The sequence below is a fragment of the Tiliqua scincoides genome, chromosome 1, assembly GCF_035046505.1.
Source record: "Tiliqua scincoides isolate rTilSci1 chromosome 1, rTilSci1.hap2, whole genome shotgun sequence".
NCBI lineage: Eukaryota > Metazoa > Chordata > Lepidosauria > Squamata > Scincidae > Tiliqua > Tiliqua scincoides.
In genome coordinates this window covers 311,435,976-311,457,152 of record NC_089821.1, presented here as the reverse complement: position 1 = coordinate 311,457,152, position 21,177 = coordinate 311,435,976, and the positions used below count along the sequence as shown (strand labels likewise).

General features: G+C 49.3%; 1 protein-coding gene across 1 annotated transcript in view; it reads right to left on the bottom strand.

Moving 5' to 3' along the window:
* The window catches only part of ATL1 (atlastin GTPase 1), a 30,184-nt gene extending 9,007 nt beyond the window's left edge, over window positions 1-21,177 (bottom strand). The window contains exons 1-8 of the mRNA XM_066630226.1: window positions 21,132-21,177; window positions 10,280-10,527; window positions 9,014-9,148; window positions 6,561-6,665; window positions 4,952-5,002; window positions 4,036-4,092; window positions 2,319-2,411; window positions 82-220 (exon numbers count right to left, since the gene is read on the bottom strand). Of these exons, the coding sequence (XP_066486323.1) occupies window positions 82-220; window positions 2,319-2,411; window positions 4,036-4,092; window positions 4,952-5,002; window positions 6,561-6,665; window positions 9,014-9,148; window positions 10,280-10,527; window positions 21,132-21,165 (862 nt within the window). The 5' untranslated portion in view covers window positions 21,166-21,177. The remainder of the gene's footprint in view (window positions 1-81; window positions 221-2,318; window positions 2,412-4,035; window positions 4,093-4,951; window positions 5,003-6,560; window positions 6,666-9,013; window positions 9,149-10,279; window positions 10,528-21,131) is intronic.

Sequence of the window (21,177 nt, the reverse complement as noted above, 5' to 3'; positions counted from 1 at the left end):
GTTGAAGACCAGGAAACAGAGAGTGGGTGTAAATGGCACATAGATGTGAAGCAAAGGAATTAAACCTGGGAGCAGACACACCTCTGAGCTTCCCATCGAAGTTTGGATTGGTAGCTACTTTCAAGCCCGGATGAGGTAAGAGAAAGCAGGAGATTTGGGTGAAACAGGAGTGGATGTGCTTCCGGACGTTCTGCAGCTCTTCATGCTGGTTTCCAGACACCTGAGAACAACGAAAGGCAATCAGTGGCCATCACTGTTCAGTGAATAACAGAAACTCATTTATCCCTGCAGGCTAAACCAAAGCATAGGCATAGCTAGCCCATAAATTTTTGAACATCCCCCCTCCCCATATACAACGAAATTATTTTCAAAAATAGTCATGACACGAAAAGAATAATAATAATGGCCAGAAAATAAACACACTGCACATTTCCCCACAAGCAGGAGAGGAAAGTCAATGCCCTCCCCTGCTGTTGCTCCCCTGCACGTAGCACTCAGTGACATACTGCCCCTGCACCTGAAGGTTCAATATAACCATCACGGTTAATAACCACTGATAAACCTATTGTCCACCATGAATTTTTAGAATCCACTTTTGAAGTCATCTAAGCCAGTGATCAAAAACAGTTTGGGGTGCCTCCCCCCTCCCCAGAATGCCTCCCCCACGCCCCCATGTCCAGTTCTGCAGCCCGACAGTCCAGGAGACCGCTGAGCCATGAAACCCACGTGCCTGCCGCACGCTGGCTCAGCGCCAGCCAGAGTTGGGCTAGGTCTAGTAGGAGCCCAGCGGTAAGCCCCGCAAACGTGCCTTACGGCATGTTTGAGACTGAGATCTGTGACGCGGAGCCGCGCCGCAGACCTCAGGATCAGGCTCTTAGGACGCAATCCCAACCCCTTATGTAGTGCTTTCCAGTACTGGCATAAGGGCTATGCAGCTCTGAGGTAAGGGAACAAACATTCCCTTATTTGAGGAGGCTTCCATGAGTGACACCCAACGGCAGGATGCAGCACATGTCCCATTGGCACTGCGATGCCAGTGCTGGAAAGTACTGACATAAGGGGTTAGGATTGCACCCATAATGCTAATACTCACACAAGTATTAGAGTTCTAGTATTAGCTCTGACACAAGGAAATGAGAGCTGACTCATATCAACATTTTATTGCTTCCCTGTTGTGTCGTAACACCTCATTGGCTCTCAGAACAATCAGTCTCATTGGTCAGTTTTGAGTTAAGAAAATTCATGTTTTGTTACAAGCAGTTGTGTTTTCTTTTTCTGATTATTTGGCTTTAGCTAGAACACATATAAATCAACACTGTTTGTTTCATTACATTCTGCATCACAGTACCTATTGAATTGTATACAGTTAGTCCTTTCCACGTGCAGGTTCAGCACCTTTCGATTTGACCCAATGTAGGTGCCAACCCTGCCTAAGAAGGGCTTCAGAACACCACCCAGACATGACCAGAAGGTGCTTCCAGTCATGTCCAGGAGGTCCTTTGAGGACTTTCCACATCTGCAGACATTGGTATCCACAGGGGGTCCAAGAACAGATTCCCCAAGGATCCCAAGGGCCCACTATATAACTGTACGGTATTATTCATAAAGTTTTCCACAATTTTGGTCACTGGTAATATCACTCACCCCGAGGGGATGTGGTCTGCCCCCCTTCTTGCCCCCTACCCCCTAACTACGCCACAGGCTGTTCTAAATAATTAGGCTACTTTCATTATTGTTTTGATGTGATTTATATATTACATGGGTTAACATCAGCAGTTTTTAAACTCTCCAGGACAGAGAGTAAGTTCCCTCTCTCACTGTAAGTTCTTGAAGGCGGGGAGGGAAAGGAGCAAAGCGATCACCTGGATTACATCACTTTGGAGGGCTCACGGGCTTATCTTCACTCAGCAGAGGCTTCAGCAGGCTCCTGGGGGTGCTGGGAGGCCCTTGCAACCATCTGAAGGCTTTTGCGACCAAAAACTTGAAGTGGGTCACAATCATTATTTTGAGTGTCTGCGCACTTCAGGGGGTCCTGTGGAGGCTGGCACGGTGCCTTGGAACTTGCTGCAGCCTCTGGTGAGTGCAGGAAAGCCCCTGCGCCCCTCGAAAGCAGTACAATCCAGGCAGTTGCTTTGCTCCATTTCCCCCTCCCCGCCTCTTCAGGGGGCAGAGGCCAGGGCCCCTCAGGCTGTGGCGTCACAACGCCCTAATCTGAGAACCGCAGGTTTACATTAAAACATAACATTATTTGTTTTGTGTGATTTAAATACCAGAAAAGCAGGTTAAAGATTTCTGAAATTAGAACTTCCAATGCTAACCTTGAGACGCTTCTCCAAAAACTTAGCACCACCTTCGGCCCCATAAGAAAATTCGTACGGAAAGCTCCAGTCGCGAACAAGGAATATGAGGGACTAAAGGAAACCAAAAAACAACATACAGAATGAATAAATCAATTGCGGGACTCCAGCAGGCAGGGTCTCCCCCACCACCACCTTCACTGGAAACTGTCCTCTTCCTCTGGACTTTGGATCTAGGCCTCAGAGAGAGCACTTTCCTTCATTTACATTGAGAACTTCTAGCTCAACTTTCTCCCCAAAGGAAAGGCTCAAAAGCAACAATTTATTTAAAATTAAAATATTCTTACAATGTTTATTACTCTGCTCCTTAAAAGGAGTCCCACAGTCTCCCATCCACAACCCTGATCAGTTCCACCCCCACGTCACCAGGAATGCTGCAGCATCAGGTACTCCCAGGCCATTCCCTGGGGCCATAAAATGCCCTTTGGAGACAGAGAAGATTCCCACAGTCACTTCTATTCTGCAGGACGTACCAAAGAAACAGTCACTGAAAAAAATACCATCAGTGAGACAAGGTGGACATCAAACCAGGAGTTAACATAAGACACATCCCCCCTTCACTGTTGCCAAACCAGGACTGGATTTGGTGAGCCTCGGTCTGGAATGAAACCTGGGTTGGATAACATCTAGATTCTGGCAGGCCAGAAGGACTTACTAGACATGGGGGTGAATCTCTCAGAACATTCCAAGCTCCTCCTTGCCAGCTTTGAAGAACTAACCAGAGCCTGCCTATTCGAAGAGGCTTTTGACAAGTTAAGCTGGGCTGCATGATTCAACCAAGGAGGCCAAGGAGGTAGGCCTGTCTTGGTTTTGCTCCAAAGCTGCCAATTCCTTTGGTTAGAATGGCAGCTTCATGTGTTAAGGCATTAGGTCCTTTACAGGTAAACTCAAGGAGCAGGGAGGTTCCTGTGAGGGCACATTCCCCAAGACAAGCAGAGGCGCAAAGAGGATGCCTGAGCCTCACTGTGCAGGGTGGTGCACAGAGCAGGCAGGCTGGCTCCAGTCCCTAAGAAGCAACTCTGGGTGGCCACGTCAGTGTTCCTCTCCATTTCACCTGGCACAAAAAGAAAATGGTGAACCTCTGCAGCATTCCAGAGACACACCCCAAACTGTTCTTTCGTCTTCACTCTAGAAGAACAAAGCATCCCCACTGAGCTGGCTCTTTCTGGAAGCATACGTGACTCTTTCACACAGATACATGCAACCACCACATCTGTGACCAGGCGCCCTCCGAGAATACGCACTCCGGCTCTGCAGAGCCCTTCCCACTACATAACTCCCAGCCTTAGCAAAGAACCAAACATGACTGAAGAACAGAACTGGCATAAGGGAAGCTGCCATCCCATTTGAAAGCCAGCACGGTGATCTGGTTGCAGAGCCAGGAAAGGACTGGGAAGACCCAGGTTCAAGCTCCCTCTCAGCCATGAAGCTCACTGGGTGGCCTTGGACCAACAATGTGGTCTCTCAGTGTGACCTACCTCACAGGGTTGTTGTGAAAGTGGGGGTGGGTGGGGGGAGAGAATGAGAATGTGATATCTGTGAGCTCCTTAGAGGAAGGGAAGGTCTGAAATAAACCCCTGCTTTGTTGTATTACCAGGATGGGGGCTGGGGCTTCCATGCAGGAATCGTGTGCCATGGGGAGCGGGATGGGGCAGTGCTTTCCGTGGCACCCTCTCACCTGAAAGGGCTTCAGGAAAGTTTCTTCCATGGCCAGCCTCCCATATTCTGTGAAGAGCTGGAATGAGACGCAGAACAGATTAGATTCACTTGTACGCCTGGGGCCGGGGGAAAAACTTAGAGCAAGGAAGTAACAGGGGTGGATTACTGGGGGATAAACACCAAATACTAGAAATGGCCACAGGGTGAAATCACTGCCACTCAGGGACACCGCCTTCGCCCAGCCGGCCTCGGATGCATCAATACCAGGTATGCCAGCCAGCCAGAAATGCAGCAGAGCAGGCGGTGTTTTCTCTATCATGACCTTGCCATGCTAGGAAAGGCTTCACCTGCTAAATTGCTACAGTATCTATCAGGCTGCTGTTAGCAGGACATGAGTGCTGCTAAAGAGAAGTTTTTTTTAAAAGTTGGTGACCGCAGCCGAAAATGTAGGATTATCACTTCCAAACTCTGCAGAAGACTCCTGTACTTTTAAGGGCTGAACTGAAGGCACACATTCAGCAGGTGCTCCTTTACCCTCCAGACTCCTGCCAGGACAGGGGAAGCTGCATCTGCATCCCTGAGCACAGGAATCACCCAGGGCTATGATTTGAATCAGGATAGCAGCAGGGAGTAAAGAGTATTTACTTCTTTACCTCCCTGCTGAAAATTGCCACAGCAAAGAAGCAATTTAACCCTAAATTTGCTACAATGGCATTTTTTGAGTTAAATTGCTGCTTCATGGGGGTGGGCATGGAAGAAAAGAGTTAAATACTGTCAACCTCCCTGATGCTGGCCCACCATAAGGACGAGAAACCTGGGGGTGTGGAAATGAAAACAGATTCTCAGGAAGACGAATGGCACACCCAAGAGGAGGTTCTTTGCCACCTCTGATTCTGTGCTAAACCCCAAAGCCGAAAGGGAAGGAGCAGCATTACCTGCAAGTGCTGGAGATCATCTTCCTGGACATTCTGCGACAAATTGTACACCTGGGTTCAAAACAAGCACAGAAGAGTCAAAAGACTGGAAACAGCCCTGGCTGCTTGGGAGGTCTGTGTATCTACAATTTCTTTTCCGATGTTTCAGGTGTGCCCCACTGAGGCACACCTGAGGGCAAGTTCTTTTCCCTGCACGTGATCTTGGGTAGATCAGCCCCAATTCCTCTGGGTCAGAAACAGCCAATGGTCTGTGAGAAGCCAAAACCTCCTTAGCCAGGCTGTTCAGAGCCAACCTTCCCAGCTCTGAGACTAGAAGCCAAAGGGCCTCGTCTGCCTCTTCTGGCCAGCTTTGGTGAGGGCGGAGGTGCTCCCTAGCCCCCATTCCTCTCTGCTCCTGGCTCTGACAATTCTTATGTATGACTTGAGGGGGAATGTATGACTTATGTATGACTTGAGGGGGAAGAGGAAGACATGCACTTGCACCCTCAAGTTGTCCTTCCCTGTCCCCTCCAGTGGGGTGGCAGTTCATGGCACATATGACATATCACCAGTTGTCACCTTGCTATTGGACATCAAGAACCAACACAATGAGGAATGACAAGGGTCTACACTGATTTTCAAGAACACAGGAAAACAAGAGCCACTTCATTGGATCAGAAGGTCCATCCAACCTAGAACACCATTCCAAACCAGATGCTTCCGGAAAGCCTACAGGCAGAAGGCAAGAGCCCTTCCCTGCTCCTCTCCCCAGCATCTGTTATCAGAAGAAGGCTGCCTCTCTGCTTGGAGGCTCCATCTAGACCTCAGAAGTAACAGCAGACAAATCTCTCCCCTTTCACAAATGTATCAACAGCTGCCTTTTTAAAGTCAACTAAGACACTAGATTTACCAGCGAATTACATAAGTCAACAATGCACTATGTGAAAAGTAACATGTCCTTGTGCTCACTCTGAACCCTTTCTGATTTCTCATTAAGATAACTCTGTGGTGGTTACAGAAAGAAAATGCACCCACCATTGAGTTCACCAGTCAGAACAATGTTTTCCTCTAGGTCAATTTTCCCCTCCTCCTTCCCCATGTGGCTTGGCTCACTCAAGTGTGTCATCCCAAAACTATTTGGTGTTCTGAGCACACCAAGCATTTCTTATTCTCCCTGACAGCTTAGGCCAGGCCTGTGCAGATCCTGACTTGCCAAGCCAAATGCAGCTCTCTGGTTCCTGGTGTTGCCTCGTCCACCAGGAACTCAGCGAACTTCCTAGTTTTGCTATCTTTTTGAGACTACCAAAATAGGGGGCTGTCAAGGGGGGCAGTCAAGGACTGTCAATGGGGTTTGTGGGCTGCATTTGGCTGGTGAGCTCGCAAGCTGTGCAGACCTGCTGCAGGGTGAAGAGCTTGGGTGTGAAACAATAGAGAAGTGGGCCCCACTTTCCTAGAAGTGAAAGAGCACTTTACTGGAAGACAGAGAGATGCTAAAGAGCTGCACCTTTGAGATTAGGAGGTCCCCTGGCTTTTTGCCTGGCCTCCTGAGATTAGTTGTTGCTACCAAACTCTACCTGCTCCCTGCATTGCACACAGGACCTGCACATCCAGCATAGCCCAACTTCATTACCTGGATGGAGCTAATCATGGTACTGAGTGCAAAGACTGTGGCCGAATCCCGCAGGGTCGACTGGCTATCGAAGGTCCCCTGGGTGTCCATCAGCAGCACAGCTACCTGTGTAGAAGGGGAGAGAGAGAGAGAGAGAGAGAGAGAGAGAGAGAGAGAGTGCATCTAGGACTGACCGGGGGGGGGCGTGCTTCTGCAATGAGCAGCCCTTTCCCTGCAATAACTGAAAAACTACAGAGCATCAGCTGAGCTGTTACGGCACTGCCCCCCCCCCCCAAAAAAAACCTGGAGTATTGTGTCCAGTTCTGGTCGCCGCATCTCAAAAAAGACATAGTGGAAATGGAAAAGGTGCAAAAGAGAGCGACTAAGATGATTACGGGGCTGGGGCACCTTCCTTATGAGGAAAGGCTACGGCGTTTGGGCCTCTTCAGCCTAGAAAAGAGGCGCCTGAGGGGGTGACATGATTGAGACATACAAAATTATGCAGGGGATGGACAGAGTGGATAGGGAGATGCTCTTTACACTCTCACATAATACCAGAACCAGGGGACATCCACTAAAATTGAGTGTTGGGCGGGTTAGGACAGACAAAAGAAAATATTTCTTTACTCAGCGCGTGGTCGGTCTGTGGAACTCCTTGCCACAGGATGTGGTGCTGGCGTCTAGCCTAGACGCCTTTAAAAGGGGATTGGACGAGTTTCTGGAGGAAAAATCCATTATGGGGTACAAGCCATGATGAGTATGCGCAACCTCCTGATTTTAGGAATGGGTTAAGTCAGAAGGCCAGATGTAGGGGAGGGCACCAGGATGAGGTCTCTTGTTATCTGGTGTGCTCCCTGGGGCATTTGGTGGGCCGCTGTGAGATACAGGAAGCTGGACTAGATGGGCCTATGGCCTGATCCAGTGGGGCTGTTCTTATGTTCTTAACCATGTCCAGAATAAACTGTAAGTGCACTTCCTCTGCATCCCAGAGCAGCTTCACAAGTAATTTTATTAATTCTTTAGCAAGGGGTGTGAAAGCCTATTCCACAATAAGAATTAGTGGTCCACAGGGTAGGAAACAAGACTGAATAAGACAGCCCACCAGTGCAGGACACTGAAACCCCATGTACCAGCTCCTCAGAAATCCAGTTACTAGCTCTCCTCTGGTTTTTCCACACTGCACAACTAGCATTGCCAGGGGCTAGAAACGTTTCAGACTAGTAAAATATAAGACTGCAACAGGTTGCATTGGGAGTAGCAGGAGCAACAAGATGCAGGTCAAAACAGGTTGCATTTGAGGGAGAGGCCAGTGATTGCACGGCCAGGGCAGGGGGCAGAGAGGCCCGGTTGCAGTGGCATATGCGGGGGAGGAACACCCCAGGTACCAGGCTTGGGTGGTGGGGTGGCACCACAACATAAGAGCATAATAGAAGCCCCGCTGGATCAGGCCATAGGCCTATCTAGTCCAGCTTCCTGTATCTCACAGTGGCCCACCAAATGCTTCAGGGAGCACACAGGACAACAAGAGACCTGCATCCTGGTGCCACCCCTTGCATCTGGCATTGTGAGGTAACCTGCTCCCCCCACCACTCGTTTTTTTGCGCAGTCAGGAACTGCACCAAGAGTGGCTGCAGGAGCACAGCCACTGTCAGTGAGGTTCCATGTCAAAGTGAGAGCCACCTACTTCTCCTCACCTTTCTTTAAAGGGGAGGAGGGTGGCCCTCAGATCAGGGGGGAACCGGGTCGACAGTGGCTACGCTCCTGCAGCCGCTGTCGGCGTGGTTTCTGACCACGTCTGAGGGCCACCCTTTTCTCCTCCCCTTTAAAGAAAGGGGAGGAGAAGAAAGCGGCCCTCAGAAGGGCCAGGCAGCCAGCCAAAAGCAATTCTAGCTCTGACTGAGCCTCTCACACCATTTAGCAGGGGTGCAAAAGCCTTCATTGGAATTTTTCCACTTCACTAGAAGGGGCACCCAAAAGGCGAGTGCTGCTTCTCGCGGCGCTCCCAGGAGGCTGGCAGAGGCACCCTCCTCCTGGGCACCAAGTCTATTGAAGCGAAAAAACTCCAATGGAACCTTTCCCATGAAAGGCTCCATCGCAGGCTGGGCTGCCTCCTTCCTCGAAAGAGGAGATGGCACGGAAGTAATTGCAGTGACACAATGGCATCACCGCAATTACTTCCAGGTCGGGGGCAGCAGTTGAGGGGCAGCCCTTGGCAGGAAAATGCCAGGACTGCCACTGGCTGGTTGTCACACAACATGGCAACAAGGAAACAAGCACCTGCCACTCATGCAGCTATTTGGCCCACAATTCCAGGAGCTGCGGAAAGGGGAGGAGCCCATTGAGAGAAGAAACTGCGTGCTGCAAGAACAGCTGGATAGAAATACTTTTTTTAAACAGCAAACACTCCTAGGAGGGTCCCTTTCTCCTGGCCTCATTCTCCGCATTCAGGGACAGCCACGGGAAGAACCATTTACCTTGTTGCCATCCGGCTTGTCCACCAGAAAGACTTCACTCCATATCTGGATGCCAGTCGTCTCCCGCTCTGACCCGCCTCTCCAGGAAAAGCCGGTTAGTGGCTCATTATAATCCCCAATCCAGTCGACAGATTCCTGTGTGGTGGAGAGAGTGCCATTTGCTTAGGCCAAGTCTGCACAATTGGTGGGCTCATCAAGGCAAATTCAGCCCTGCTAGCCACACACAGGCCCAATCTCCAATTTTTCTTTCCTGTCAAGCCCCTGGCAGGTCACAGTGGGGTGCCAAACACCCCCCAATGTCCTGGAGTGGACACATGGTCACATAGTTGCTCCACTGGATTCTGAACTGTGTCCGAACCCATCCAACCCACAACAGAGAAGCTCGGCACAAAGCTTTTGGAAGGCTCCAGGGCAACAAACCCTGGTCCACACCATGCCTCGTTCTTCCCAGGGTCCTCAATGTACTCTGTCTTCAGAACTCTCAAGAGAAGGATTCAGAGCACAGAGCCACCTGAAGCATCAGCAGGACCCAGCATCTGCCCTACGACTGTTGAACTATAATTGGCAACCCTGCCTTATTCTGACAAGGATAAAAGGGAGATGAAGGTGACATTGCCCCAGTAAGCTTTTTGGCTGAGCAGGAACATGAACCTGGTGGTCCCTAGTCCAAGTCCCATGTTCTAGCCACGGCCATCAATCATACTGATGTCATATTGATCAATCATATTGATGGACAGGAGGTCTGGTCTAGAGGGTAGAGCCTCTGTTTGCCTGAAGATAACATCTGAAGGTCACCAGTTCGAGGCCACCGGCACTGTGAACAGCAAGACCTTGAAGCAGCTGACAAGCCTAGCCAAGTTATGCCGAGTTATTCCACCTGCTCTTTGGCCGCTGTCAGCCGTGTGGGAGGAAAATGGAGGCCAGAATGTGATACCAGATCATTAAAGATCCATCTGAAATGTTGTGGTTCTTGAAAGACAGAACCTTCTTCAATTGTAAAAATCCCTACTGGGATTTAGTATTGCCTGCCTATGTAAACCGCCTTGAATTAAAGTCTGAGGAGAAATCTGACGACCAAGAAAGGCGGTATATAAATACCTGTATTAATTATTATTATTATTATTATTATTATTATTATTATTATTATATTGGTCCTTGGCATTGCCTAACTGGAACATCTCACAAGATGCTCAGAGCTGCAGAGCAAGCAAAACGGAGAATGCCAAAAGTGGGCCACAGGCTCTGCCGCAGCTGACCTCCACATACCATGTGGTACATATATCTCAGCATGAAGTCCATCAGAAAGGATTTCCCTTTCCGGAAAGCCCCTGCCACAGAGACAGTGACCACCTCCCGATCTCTCACAGCCTCCGACAGCAAGATGCGGCTAAGGGCGGCTTCATCCAGCTCAAAGGAGTGGTCATCCTTCACAATGAGCACTTGCACGGGCCGGGCCTTCCCATCCGCTTCTTCTTCCTCAGAGCTCCACTCGTAGTTCTTTTCTGAAAATCCACCTGTGTTTAAAGCAGAGTAGCCTTGAGAGATAAGCCCAGGACAGGGTTGCACAACAGGGGTGGAAAAATGCTGGTTCCCAATCTCTTGGTTGCTGAGGTAACATGAACGTGATGGGGAAAAGAGAGGGAGAGGGCATTTGTCAGGGGAAGATGGCAGCCGGGGGGTAAGGGGCATTTAACCCAGACCCATTAATTCTACCCTGTTCTGACTCCTCCCCATTGGGTTTACCTTTGGTTCCAGCTGGGGGGAACCCCATTTAAAATGACCCAGGGACATTTGCAGAAAAGGGTCAGGGGATGAGTGAAGAGTTAGCGCACAAAGGCTGCAACCCTACGAACACTTACCTTGGAGTAAGTCTCACTGAAATCACCTCTACCACTATTACTTCTGCCTCTCCATCACACTTTAATGATGTCACCTACCTTCAAATCCCTCCTCCAAAGCAACATTTTCAGTTAAACCCTTAGTTCCCATCCCCTACTGCAATCAATTCTAAACCCATGCTGAGTGAAACATGCGTTCTTCCCCGGTTTCGCCTCACTGAAGGTTCTCATCCTCCTCCTTTCCTCCCACTCTGAGGGTAACTTCCTCGGGGCGAGGACCAGACTTCTTGCTTATGTTACCCTGCAAAGTGTCACGCACACAGTGTTACAGAAATTAGTCACCAACCCTCAAGATCATGTATGAAGGAGTGAAAGTCTACAGCGTGTCCAAGCAGCATCTCTTCAGTGGGGGCGCATGATCACAGAGGCATTCTCTTCAGGGGGAAGAAACATCCTTGGATGATCTCCATTGTCAAGTTAAGACTTTTTCATTCTCTCAAAGTGCTCATAAATGTTCCCCCCTTTTTAATTCTGATATGCTGATGGGATATAGGGGCCGTTAGATCACTCTTGTTGATGTTTCGGCATTGTAAAGACAGGACACCTCACTGCACTCTTCCTCCCCCACCCCCCAAAAAAGGAAAACAGCCAATACTGTATATTTATGATGGCTACTGACTCCCAAACATTCAGACTGAACATTTCCGCAACAGTGAAAGACACCATGCCTGAGAACAACCAATCCGAGTCCAGGACTCCATGTGATTGAGCACAGGCAGTGACAGTGGCAAGAGAGACTTGGGGGGAGCACCCACAGCTCGGCCTTATGCAATATTAGCATCTCTTTGTGGTGGAGGCTGATGCACTCACCCCTGGCCCACAGCCTCACACAGCCTGGATTGTATCTGTCTGCTCACCTACTGTAGCTTCTGTGGGCATTACACAATTTCACAGCACAGCAGGTGTTGTGTGTTATGTTAGGATCGAGTCCCTGGGCTGAACTTTCAGGTCCTGTGTCTGGTCTCATCCCTCAACCTCACCCTGTTTGTTAAGCGGGGCTGCCCAGTTGGCTACTAGGACCCTTCAGTGGACACTCTGGGACATCCAGAATGCAGAGCCTCCACAGCAGTCTTGCTTGAGGGCTCCTAAAGGGTGGGTCTGGCTGCCCTGTTTCCTGCACTCTCCTTCTGTCCCTTGGTCCTGGATAGACAGAACTGTGGCTAGGAGGCTGCACACCTATAAGCTTTCTTTCAGGTTCTGGCATTTCTGCTGCTGGCACAAGCAAGACCTTCTTTCCCCCACTCTTTTATTGATACATGCACCTTCCTCATCTCACATTTCAGGCAAGCTTCTAGGTTTCCAAAGCTCACACACACGCACAGGCACCTGGTACCATTTATATATTAAATGTTTATTCAGCACTTTTTCAGAGCCAGTTTTTCCCCCCCTAAACTTCTCTGGGGGCGATGAGGAAAGGGTTAAGTGGCCTTGTCCTGAGGGCTAGTCAATCGGCATGGCCAGCCGGGGAGGCAGGAGGAGAGAAGGTCATTGTCACACTCTGCACAGACAAGGTCTCCTACTAAGCACTAGAAGAACTGTTTGTTCCTGAGTGCAGTTCAGTTTGGGAGGCAGTGTCTCTGTCCAGAATGCTGCGCAGACCACTGCTCCCCTAACTTTTTCAACTGGCGGCTCCCTTGACCTACTGGGCCACCGGCCAAGTTTCCCCATTAGGCTTCAATCCTATACACCAGTGGTTCTCACACATTTAGCAACAGGACCCATTTTTTGGAATGAAAACCTGCCAGGATCCACCAGATGTGATGTCATGACTGGAAGTGACATCATCAACGGGAAAATCTTTAACAAATCTAGGCGGAAATCCTACCCACACTTACCCAGGAGTAAGACCCACTGACATTGTTAAAAGAATGTACATAGTAGCTTGTTAAAAGTACAGGTCTGTAACATTTCCTCAAATGCAGTCCCAGACCATGGTAACATCAAGTCTAACATATTAAAAATAAAATATTGAAATGAATGGGGACCCACCTGAAATTGGCTCGCGACCCACCTGGTGGGTCCCAACCCACAGTTTGAGAAACACTGCTACACACTGTAGGGCAGCAGGCTTTTCGCAAGGGTTCCATGGCTCCCTTGACTGGTTTCCGCAGCTCCCCAGGGAGCCACACTGCTCACAGTTTGGGAACTGCTGGCATAGTGAGGATACACAATAGACTCACCCTGTCAGCTGTGCATATTTGTATGAGCCTAGTTCCATAAGTTCTCCCTTCCTCTGCCGGGAGTTCCCAGGACTGCAAGGTTCTACAGGGACTTGGAGCTGTGCTTGGGAGACTCCACTTTGGGATTTGTACCAAGACTTGCTCCTGGGACCCCCTCTGGTGATTGAATCTGTTCTCTGGACTCTGTTCTCCTGCCACCTTGTCCTGTTACAAAAGTGGGTTGATGCACCCTTGCATGTCACCATGCTCGTGCAAAGCAAACCCATGGGGTGATATCTGATATTGCCCCCATGAATGAATAGGCAGCCAGCTGTTCACTGATATGGAAAAAAGTAAAGGGGTACTTTCTGGGACAGCACCAGTGGGGAAGACCTACTTGGGACTTACTCAAGTTCCACTGCCTGAGGTGAGGGTCAGGTTTGTCCCAGATTGCAGCCTATTCCTTTGGTCCCACTGAACTCCACAGAAAACTGCTAAGAGCTGAGCCAGGCCCCACCTGCAGAATCCCTCCTATTTCTCCCTTGCCTTGTCTTCTATGTCTGGAGGCAGTGCTGAAGTTCTGAGAACTCCTGGCTTCTATATCCACTGTTAGGGTAGGACATCACTATGGTAGGTAGGGGTGAAAAATGGCATCTGTTTTGCCCTATCACGTCTAGTTTTGGAGATATAGTATAGCCTCATTAGTGAATGGTTCAAACAGCTTCCTTATGAGGAAGCCATGGTGTAGACTTTCTCATGAGGAAGCTGCTTGAACCATTCACTAAAGAGGCTATGCTGTGTCTCCAAAACTAGATGTGATAGGACAAAACAGGTTCCATTTTTGGAATCAGCACCCAAATATACCCAGGAATTGGTGTAACGTTTAAGGAAGCAAAATGTGTGTTGGCCTGTGCTATCAGTGAACCTGGCAGCAGTTTTAAACTGCTTTTGCATGCAAGAAATCTGCAGGAAAAAATTTTTCTTTCTGGCAGGGACCAGCACAGTCAGTGGCTTCCAAGAAAACTATTTCTGGCACCAAGATATTCTCATTTGCCTGAAACGTAAAGGGATGAGATCTATCACTCTACCCAATAACAATCTCTCTTGTACAGTAGCCAATCTCTCCTTCCTGGGTTTATTACATCTTATTCTCCCCTCTGCAAGTACAATGCCATCAAGCACTTCATGATAAATTCCCTGGTATTACTTCTTTCCCCCATCACTGAAATCAGGTCATGGTTCAGGATGTGGACTCACCTCCCTGCATTACAATCTCTGCGCATGAACTGGAGGTTGTCCATGACTTTGTGTACCTTGGCTCAACGATCTCCGACACTCTTTCTCTCGATACCGAGCTAAACAAACGCATCGGTAAAGCAGCTACCACGTTTTCCAGACTCACAAAGAGAGTCTGGTCCAACAAGAAGCTGACGGAACATACCAAGATTCAGGTCTACAGAACTTGCGTCCTGATTACACTTCTGTACTGCAGCGAGTCATGGACTCTTCGCTCACAACAGGAGAGGAAACTGAACGCTTTCCACATGCGCTGCCTCCGACGCATCCTCGGCATCACCTGGCAGGACAAAGTTCCAAACAACACAGTCCTGGAACGTGCAGGAATCCCTAGCATGTATGCACTGCTGAAACAGAGACGTGAGAATGGATGATGGCCAAATCCCAAAGGATCTCCTCTATGGAGAACTTGTGCAAGGAAAGCGCCCTACAGGTAGACCACAGCTGCGATACAAGGACATCTGCAAGAGGGATCTGAAGGCCTTAGGAATGGACCTCAACAAGTGGGAAACCCTGGCCGCTGAGCAGCCCGCTTGGAGGCAGGCTGTGCAGCATGGCCTCTCCCAGTTTGAAGAGACACTTGGCCAACAGTCTGAGGCTAAGAGGCAAAGAAGGAAGGTCCATAGCCAGGGAGACAGACCAGGGACAGACTGCACTTGCTCCCAGTGTGGAAGGGATTGCCACTTCCGAATTGGCCTTTTCAGCCACACTAGACGCTGTGCCAGAACCACCTTTCAGAGCGTGATACCATAGTCTTTCGAGACTGAAGGTTGCCAACACACAGCAGGAGAGAAGTCTTGATGGATGTGTCAAAGGAGATTTTGACAACAGCATCAGGACAGGCAAAAAGAAAGAGGTGTCTCTTCACACAAGACATTATTTACCTGCTGACAACATTCACTGGCATATGTTGTGACGAAGGGTGCTAGCTTAGATTGCTCAATGGCTCTCGGCCACAACAACTGAAAATAGCCCCTCCATATTCAGGGGCAGTATACCTCTAACTCCAGATGCTGGTGGATGATTGCCAGCATGCCTTCCTTGGAAGTTTGCCTTGGGGTATCTGACCAGTCGCTGTTGAGACACAGCACAGAGCTAGATGGACCTTTGGCCTGTTCCTGCAGGGTAATTCTTACGTACTTTGGAATTACACTGAGCTCCTCTCTACAAACTATCTTGCAGTGCTAGCATTAGGAGTTTCAACAGAGTTCGTTGAAATTTACCTTGTATATTTTTTTAAACATGCAGTGATTTTCATCCTGCCTCCCCCCGCATCACAGCTACAAGGTTATGGGAGTGGAAGCAGAGGGAAGAGTAGGCAGTCAGGGAAGAGCCCTGTCAATCTTGACAACAGCTTGAGAGAAACTAACTTCAGAGAACTGGTGACAAACATGAGGGTTCTGCTGTTCAATGTACCAGGTACTTGCAGAGTGAAAGAACATCGTGGGGGCAGGGTGAGAAAATGGGCAGTTGAAGAGTTTCTCCTGCATAAATGCTCATTTTTATTTTTAGGAGGGAACTATCTTCTACTATTAAAAAAGATACAGAAAACACATGCCATAGAACCAAGCATGATTAGATAGAAAGGAATGACAACACCTTTTTTATTTTTGCAACACTTTCTGGCTGTTCCATCTACTTCATCTCAGTACTTCTTACCAGAAAATCCATCATGTAAGACACACCAGCACTGCTACTGTTTTTCCGTTCTGCAGGTGGGTACAGGGGTAAGTGTGGGAGGGAAAATTCCCTAAGGCAGTGGTTCTCAAACTTTTTAGCACTGGGACCCACAAGAAGTGACATCATCATCCTGGAAGTGATGTCATGGCCAGAAGTGACATCGTCAAGCAGGAAAATTTTTAACACCCCATATGACAAAATCAAATCTATTGGCAGCCCAATCCTATCCACACTTTCCTGGGTGTAACCCCCATTGACTCTAATGGGACTTATTTCTGAGTAGACATGCATAGGACTGGGCTCTAAGTAAGTAAATTTTAAATTTTAAAATAAGTATAAGTTTAAAAAAAAATATTTAAAATAAAGAAGAACCCTCTTAACTCTCCCAAACAGTTGCGAATCAGTTTTTTTTTTAAATCCTCAAACATCCCAAAGGTTGCAAAATTGTATCTACACTTACCCAGGAATAAACCCCATTGACTATATTGTTAAAAGCAGTAGTCTGTTAAAAGTATAGATCTGTAACATTTCCCCAAATGCAGCCACATACCGTGGTAGCGTCAAGGCTAATAAATTAAAAATAAAATACAAATTGAAATGAATGGGGACCCACCTTAAATTGGCTCGCAACCCACCTAGTGAGTCTTGACCCTGAGGCATAGTAATTCATCCAGGGACAAGATCTGAAGCAGGGTCTTTGTGCTCACAGCTCACACATTGACCTGAGCACACCACCAGCTCACTGTTCTAACAGCTCCGGAGCAGAGCAGGAACACTAATGGAATAATGCCCACTGAGGGAAGGCACAATAAAGACTCACTCCCATTCCCCACATGGTGTCTCCCCATTAAGGGCTGGAATTGCACATTAATTCATATGCACATTAAAAGCACATTATGCACATATGCCCTTTAAAAGCACATTGTGAGTAACAAACAAGTCCCTAACCCATAAACCATGACTAAGGGTGCTTTGCGTGTTTGTTTTGGAGGATAAGACTAACGTTGTTTGGAAGAACCAAGCGCTCTGCACCATAGATGCCTTCATCCCCTCCTAGAACATGACTGAGCACTTTCTGCAATCCACAGTGCTCAGCTGCAGACATTATTACTTATTAAAAGTATTTCCATCCTACTTATTAATGAGATACCCAAGGCAGCAAATGAAGCCAAAAAATGGAACATATTTAATCACTTAATTACTATGGGTCACAAGTATAAAAATAAAAATTTGTGCTTCATAAAAGAGTTCCCTCAACAAAGAACTTCCAAAAACAGCCACTCTGCATTATGTCAGCATCATGTGCCTCCCTCCATCAATGCTTCCATTTCGTCTTGCTATTCGCGCCATTCGCTTTCTTGGATCTAGGACTGGGGTGACATCATTATTCATGTGTGTGTTCCAGCTCCAGTGGGACAGAAAGTTACCCCCCCCCCCATTAACTGAGCAAAAAGGCATCTTTTTAAAGTGGTGTTCTTCTAATATTTAGCAGGTGAAGAACAATTTTCACTACAGCAGGACATCTTTTCCAGTGGCTGTTGCTGGTGTCTCTTCTGTATTTATTGATTTATTTTTGTGTAAACAGCTTTATGAACTATTGTTGAAAACCACTATATAGATATTCTTTTACACAGAGAGAGAGAGAGAGAGAGAGAGAGAGAGAGAGAGAGAGAGAAGACAAGTAACAAGGACTCATGTGCCAGTTTGGGAGTCAGGCCCAAGATGCAGGCAACCCTGTCACAGCAAACAAGGCCTGTGAGTCTAATACAGCAACCACAATGGATTACAGTATACATTTTGCCTCTTTTGAAGTTTATGGGAGGGACCACTGATTGGGGTAGAGCACCCACCTTGTGTGCAAAAAGGTTCCAAGTTCAATCCTCCAGCAGTGATGTAGCTACAGGGGGGTGGCACAGGAAATACTGCCGCAGGATGTGGTGACGGCATCTGGCCTGGATGCCTTTAAAAGGGGATTGGACAAGTTTCTGGAGGAAAAATCCATTACGGGTTACAAGCCATGATGCGTATGCGCAACCTCCTGATTTTAGAAATGGGCTGCGTCAGAATGCCAGATGCAAGGGAGGGCACCAGGATGAGGTCTCTTGTTATCTGGTGTGCTCCCTGGGGCATTTGGTGGGCCGCTGTGAGATACAGTAAGCTGGACTAGATGGGCCTATGGCCTGATCCAGTGGGGCTGTTCTTATGTTCTGTTCCCTGTCGGCGCCATGGCAGCAATGGCAACACACAGCTCCATTGCAGCTCACGGTGCATTTAAGCACCTACAGTATCTACTGTGCCACACCCCCTGTAAGCTACACTACTGCCTGGCGGTGCAGTGGTTTGGGAGGTGGATTTAGACCTGGAAGATGCAGGTTCAAATCCCCCCTCAGCCACGAAGCTTCCTGGGTGACCTTGGGCCAGTCACTTTCTCTCAGCCTCACCTACCTCACTGGGTTGTTGTGAGGACAAAAGGAGGGGAGCAGTTGTGTACACCGCCCTGAGCTCTTCGAAGGAAGGGCAATATAAAAATGTGAAATGTGAAAAATAAAAAGGACCAAGTAACAGGTGATAGGAAAGAAATCCTGAAGAACTACTGCAACCCTGGACAGACATACTGGGCAACATGGATTCATGCTCCGGCTCAGCAGCAGGTAGCTTCCTACACACTGTGGTACTTCAGCAAAGCCTTTGCCATACACTCTTCTCACCTTCACTCTTGCCTGTGGCTCTCTCCCATAATTGTTCTTAACATAGGACTCCCCTTGACACCTTGATTTGGGCCACCCTGAACTACAGAGCAGCTACCTTTTCTGAACATGGAATACGATAGCAAATATTCCAGTGTATACTAAATGTATGCAAAGACCAGATGCGTTAAAAAATGCAGGTGCTATGTATCTTAACATTTGGAGAAATAAAAATAAACCTTTCACGCACACCCTTTTTTTAGCTATTGTTGGAAGTATCGGCAATACTTCCTGCAGAGAACCAAGTCCAAAGCCTGTGCAAGATGCCTGCTTCCCCCTTAGACAAGTGGGCCTTCTCCTCGGTGATGGGCTCTCCTCCCTCTGACACTGGGAATCTGCCATCCCTCTGCTGAGTCTGTCCCAGTGAGGCAGCACCAGAATAGCTTTTCTCCCCCACTCTGGTTCCCTCTCCTGCCCCACTCTGACATCTCCTCCTTCAATTGTAACAAGTGCACAGTCATAGTGAGTTGCTCCAGCCCATCATCTCACTTCCCTTGTTAGGCAGCTCAACAAGAAATGGCCATGCAGAATTATCTGCATGGAGTTTCAGGCAGCAGGTGTCCCTTCATTTCATGACCCTCCTCATCTTTGTCCAGATCCCAAGCCCAGAGTTCCACAGACTAGATGTTCACTCCAGCTCCACTTGCCACATGCTCAACACATGTATCATCTTGATCTATTTTTGCCTGACCCACACAGGTGTACACATTTGGTCCCTGTGTGTATATGCAACATTGGGCAGAAATGGCTTAGGGCCCAAACCTAAATAACTTTCCAGCACTGGTGCTGCCACAATGAAGCCCCGAGGTAATTTCCCTTACCTTGAGGAGGCCTCTATAACTGTCTCCCCACCACATGATGCAGCGTATGCCCTATTGGCACAGCTGCACTGGCATTGGAAAATGGGATAGGATTGGGCCCTTAATCTGGATAATCTGCAACCAACACACAGTTCTAGTATACATACTTTCCAGGGAGTAAGGGCCCAATCCTATCCAACTTTCCAGCACCAGTGCAGCCGCAAAGCAGCCTTGAGGTAAGTGAACAAATGTTTCCACACCTTGTCTGTGACAGCCCCACCACCAGAGGATGCCGCACACCATCCTGCCCCATTGGCAGGATTGCACCAGCACTGGAAAACTGTATAGGACTGAACCCGAAATCTCATTTAATTCAGTGGGGCTTATGTCTGAGCTGACATGCATAGGATTGTGCTGTTAACCCATTGTTGGGATTCCCACTGCATGATACAATAGCAACATGTGTGGGGTGTGGTGGGGTTTTCAGTATCAGTGCAACTGGGAGTTGAAAGCATGCACTGGGAGAGAAAAACCTGCTTGCTCACTAGAAGGTGGTTCCTGAGTGAGAACGTACAAGCCCATATCACTCCACTGTTAGGCGGCTTCATACAATGTAACCCGACTTTGCACTAGAGACCCAGAAGAAGTGGCATAGCTAGAGGGAGGCAAAGCACTACATTTTGCAGGCGCATGAATGCACTGTGCAAGTGGTCTTTCCCCCTCCCCTTTGGAGCCGTTCCAGGCGGGGAAAGAGCAAAATGGAAGTGAAGGTGGGGAACGCTTGAAGAGTGTGTTCAGGCCCCTGCCCAACTTAGTGCTGGGCACCCCTCTGGCTCCTGCTGAGGAATTCTGTAGGCCTTGACAGCTGGTGGGCTTCCATTCTGATCTGGATGCGCAGCTCTCAGGGCTTCTCCTTGGGGGGGGCAACTGTCATTCCCATGTATGAGTTCAGGATAGGCCAAGTCATGGTGGCATCTGGGTGGGCTGTGGGGTGGGTGGGCTTTGGTCCTGTGGGCGGGGGGGGGGAGGCAGGTGAGGCAGAGCCTCCCCACCGGAGTCCTTTGAAAAGCGCGGCTGCCGTGGGAGGCAGCCAAGCACCCACCACCCACGCGCGAGGCGCTTGCCTCCCACGGCGGCGGCGCTTTCCAAAGGACTCCGGTGGGGAGGCTCTGCCTCACCTGCCTCTCCCCCACTGCACATCCCTGCCTTGGCCCTGACCAGCGAGGATCCCTGCGCCAGCCCCAAAGGGAGCATCTCTGGAGCAGCTCCCCACCGCCATCAGCGCACGAGGCGGTGCCAGCGGGGGCCTCCCCCTGCGGCTCTCCCGGGGAGCCGCGCCGGGGGACCGGCTCCTCCCGCAGCAGGCTCTCGCACCCGCCCCCCAACTCGGCGCTGGCCCCTTTCTCTCCCCTGCCCCCCGTGGGGCTGGCCGGGGCAGGCGTGGGGCGGGAGGGGCCAGGAAGAGCCCCGGGGGTCCCGGCGGCGCCTCCAGGGATGGGGCGGGGGCCGCGGCAGGCCAGGCCAGGCCAGGCACCTACCCCAGCTGTTCCGCTCCCTGCGCGGCTCGGCCATCCTGGCGCCTCC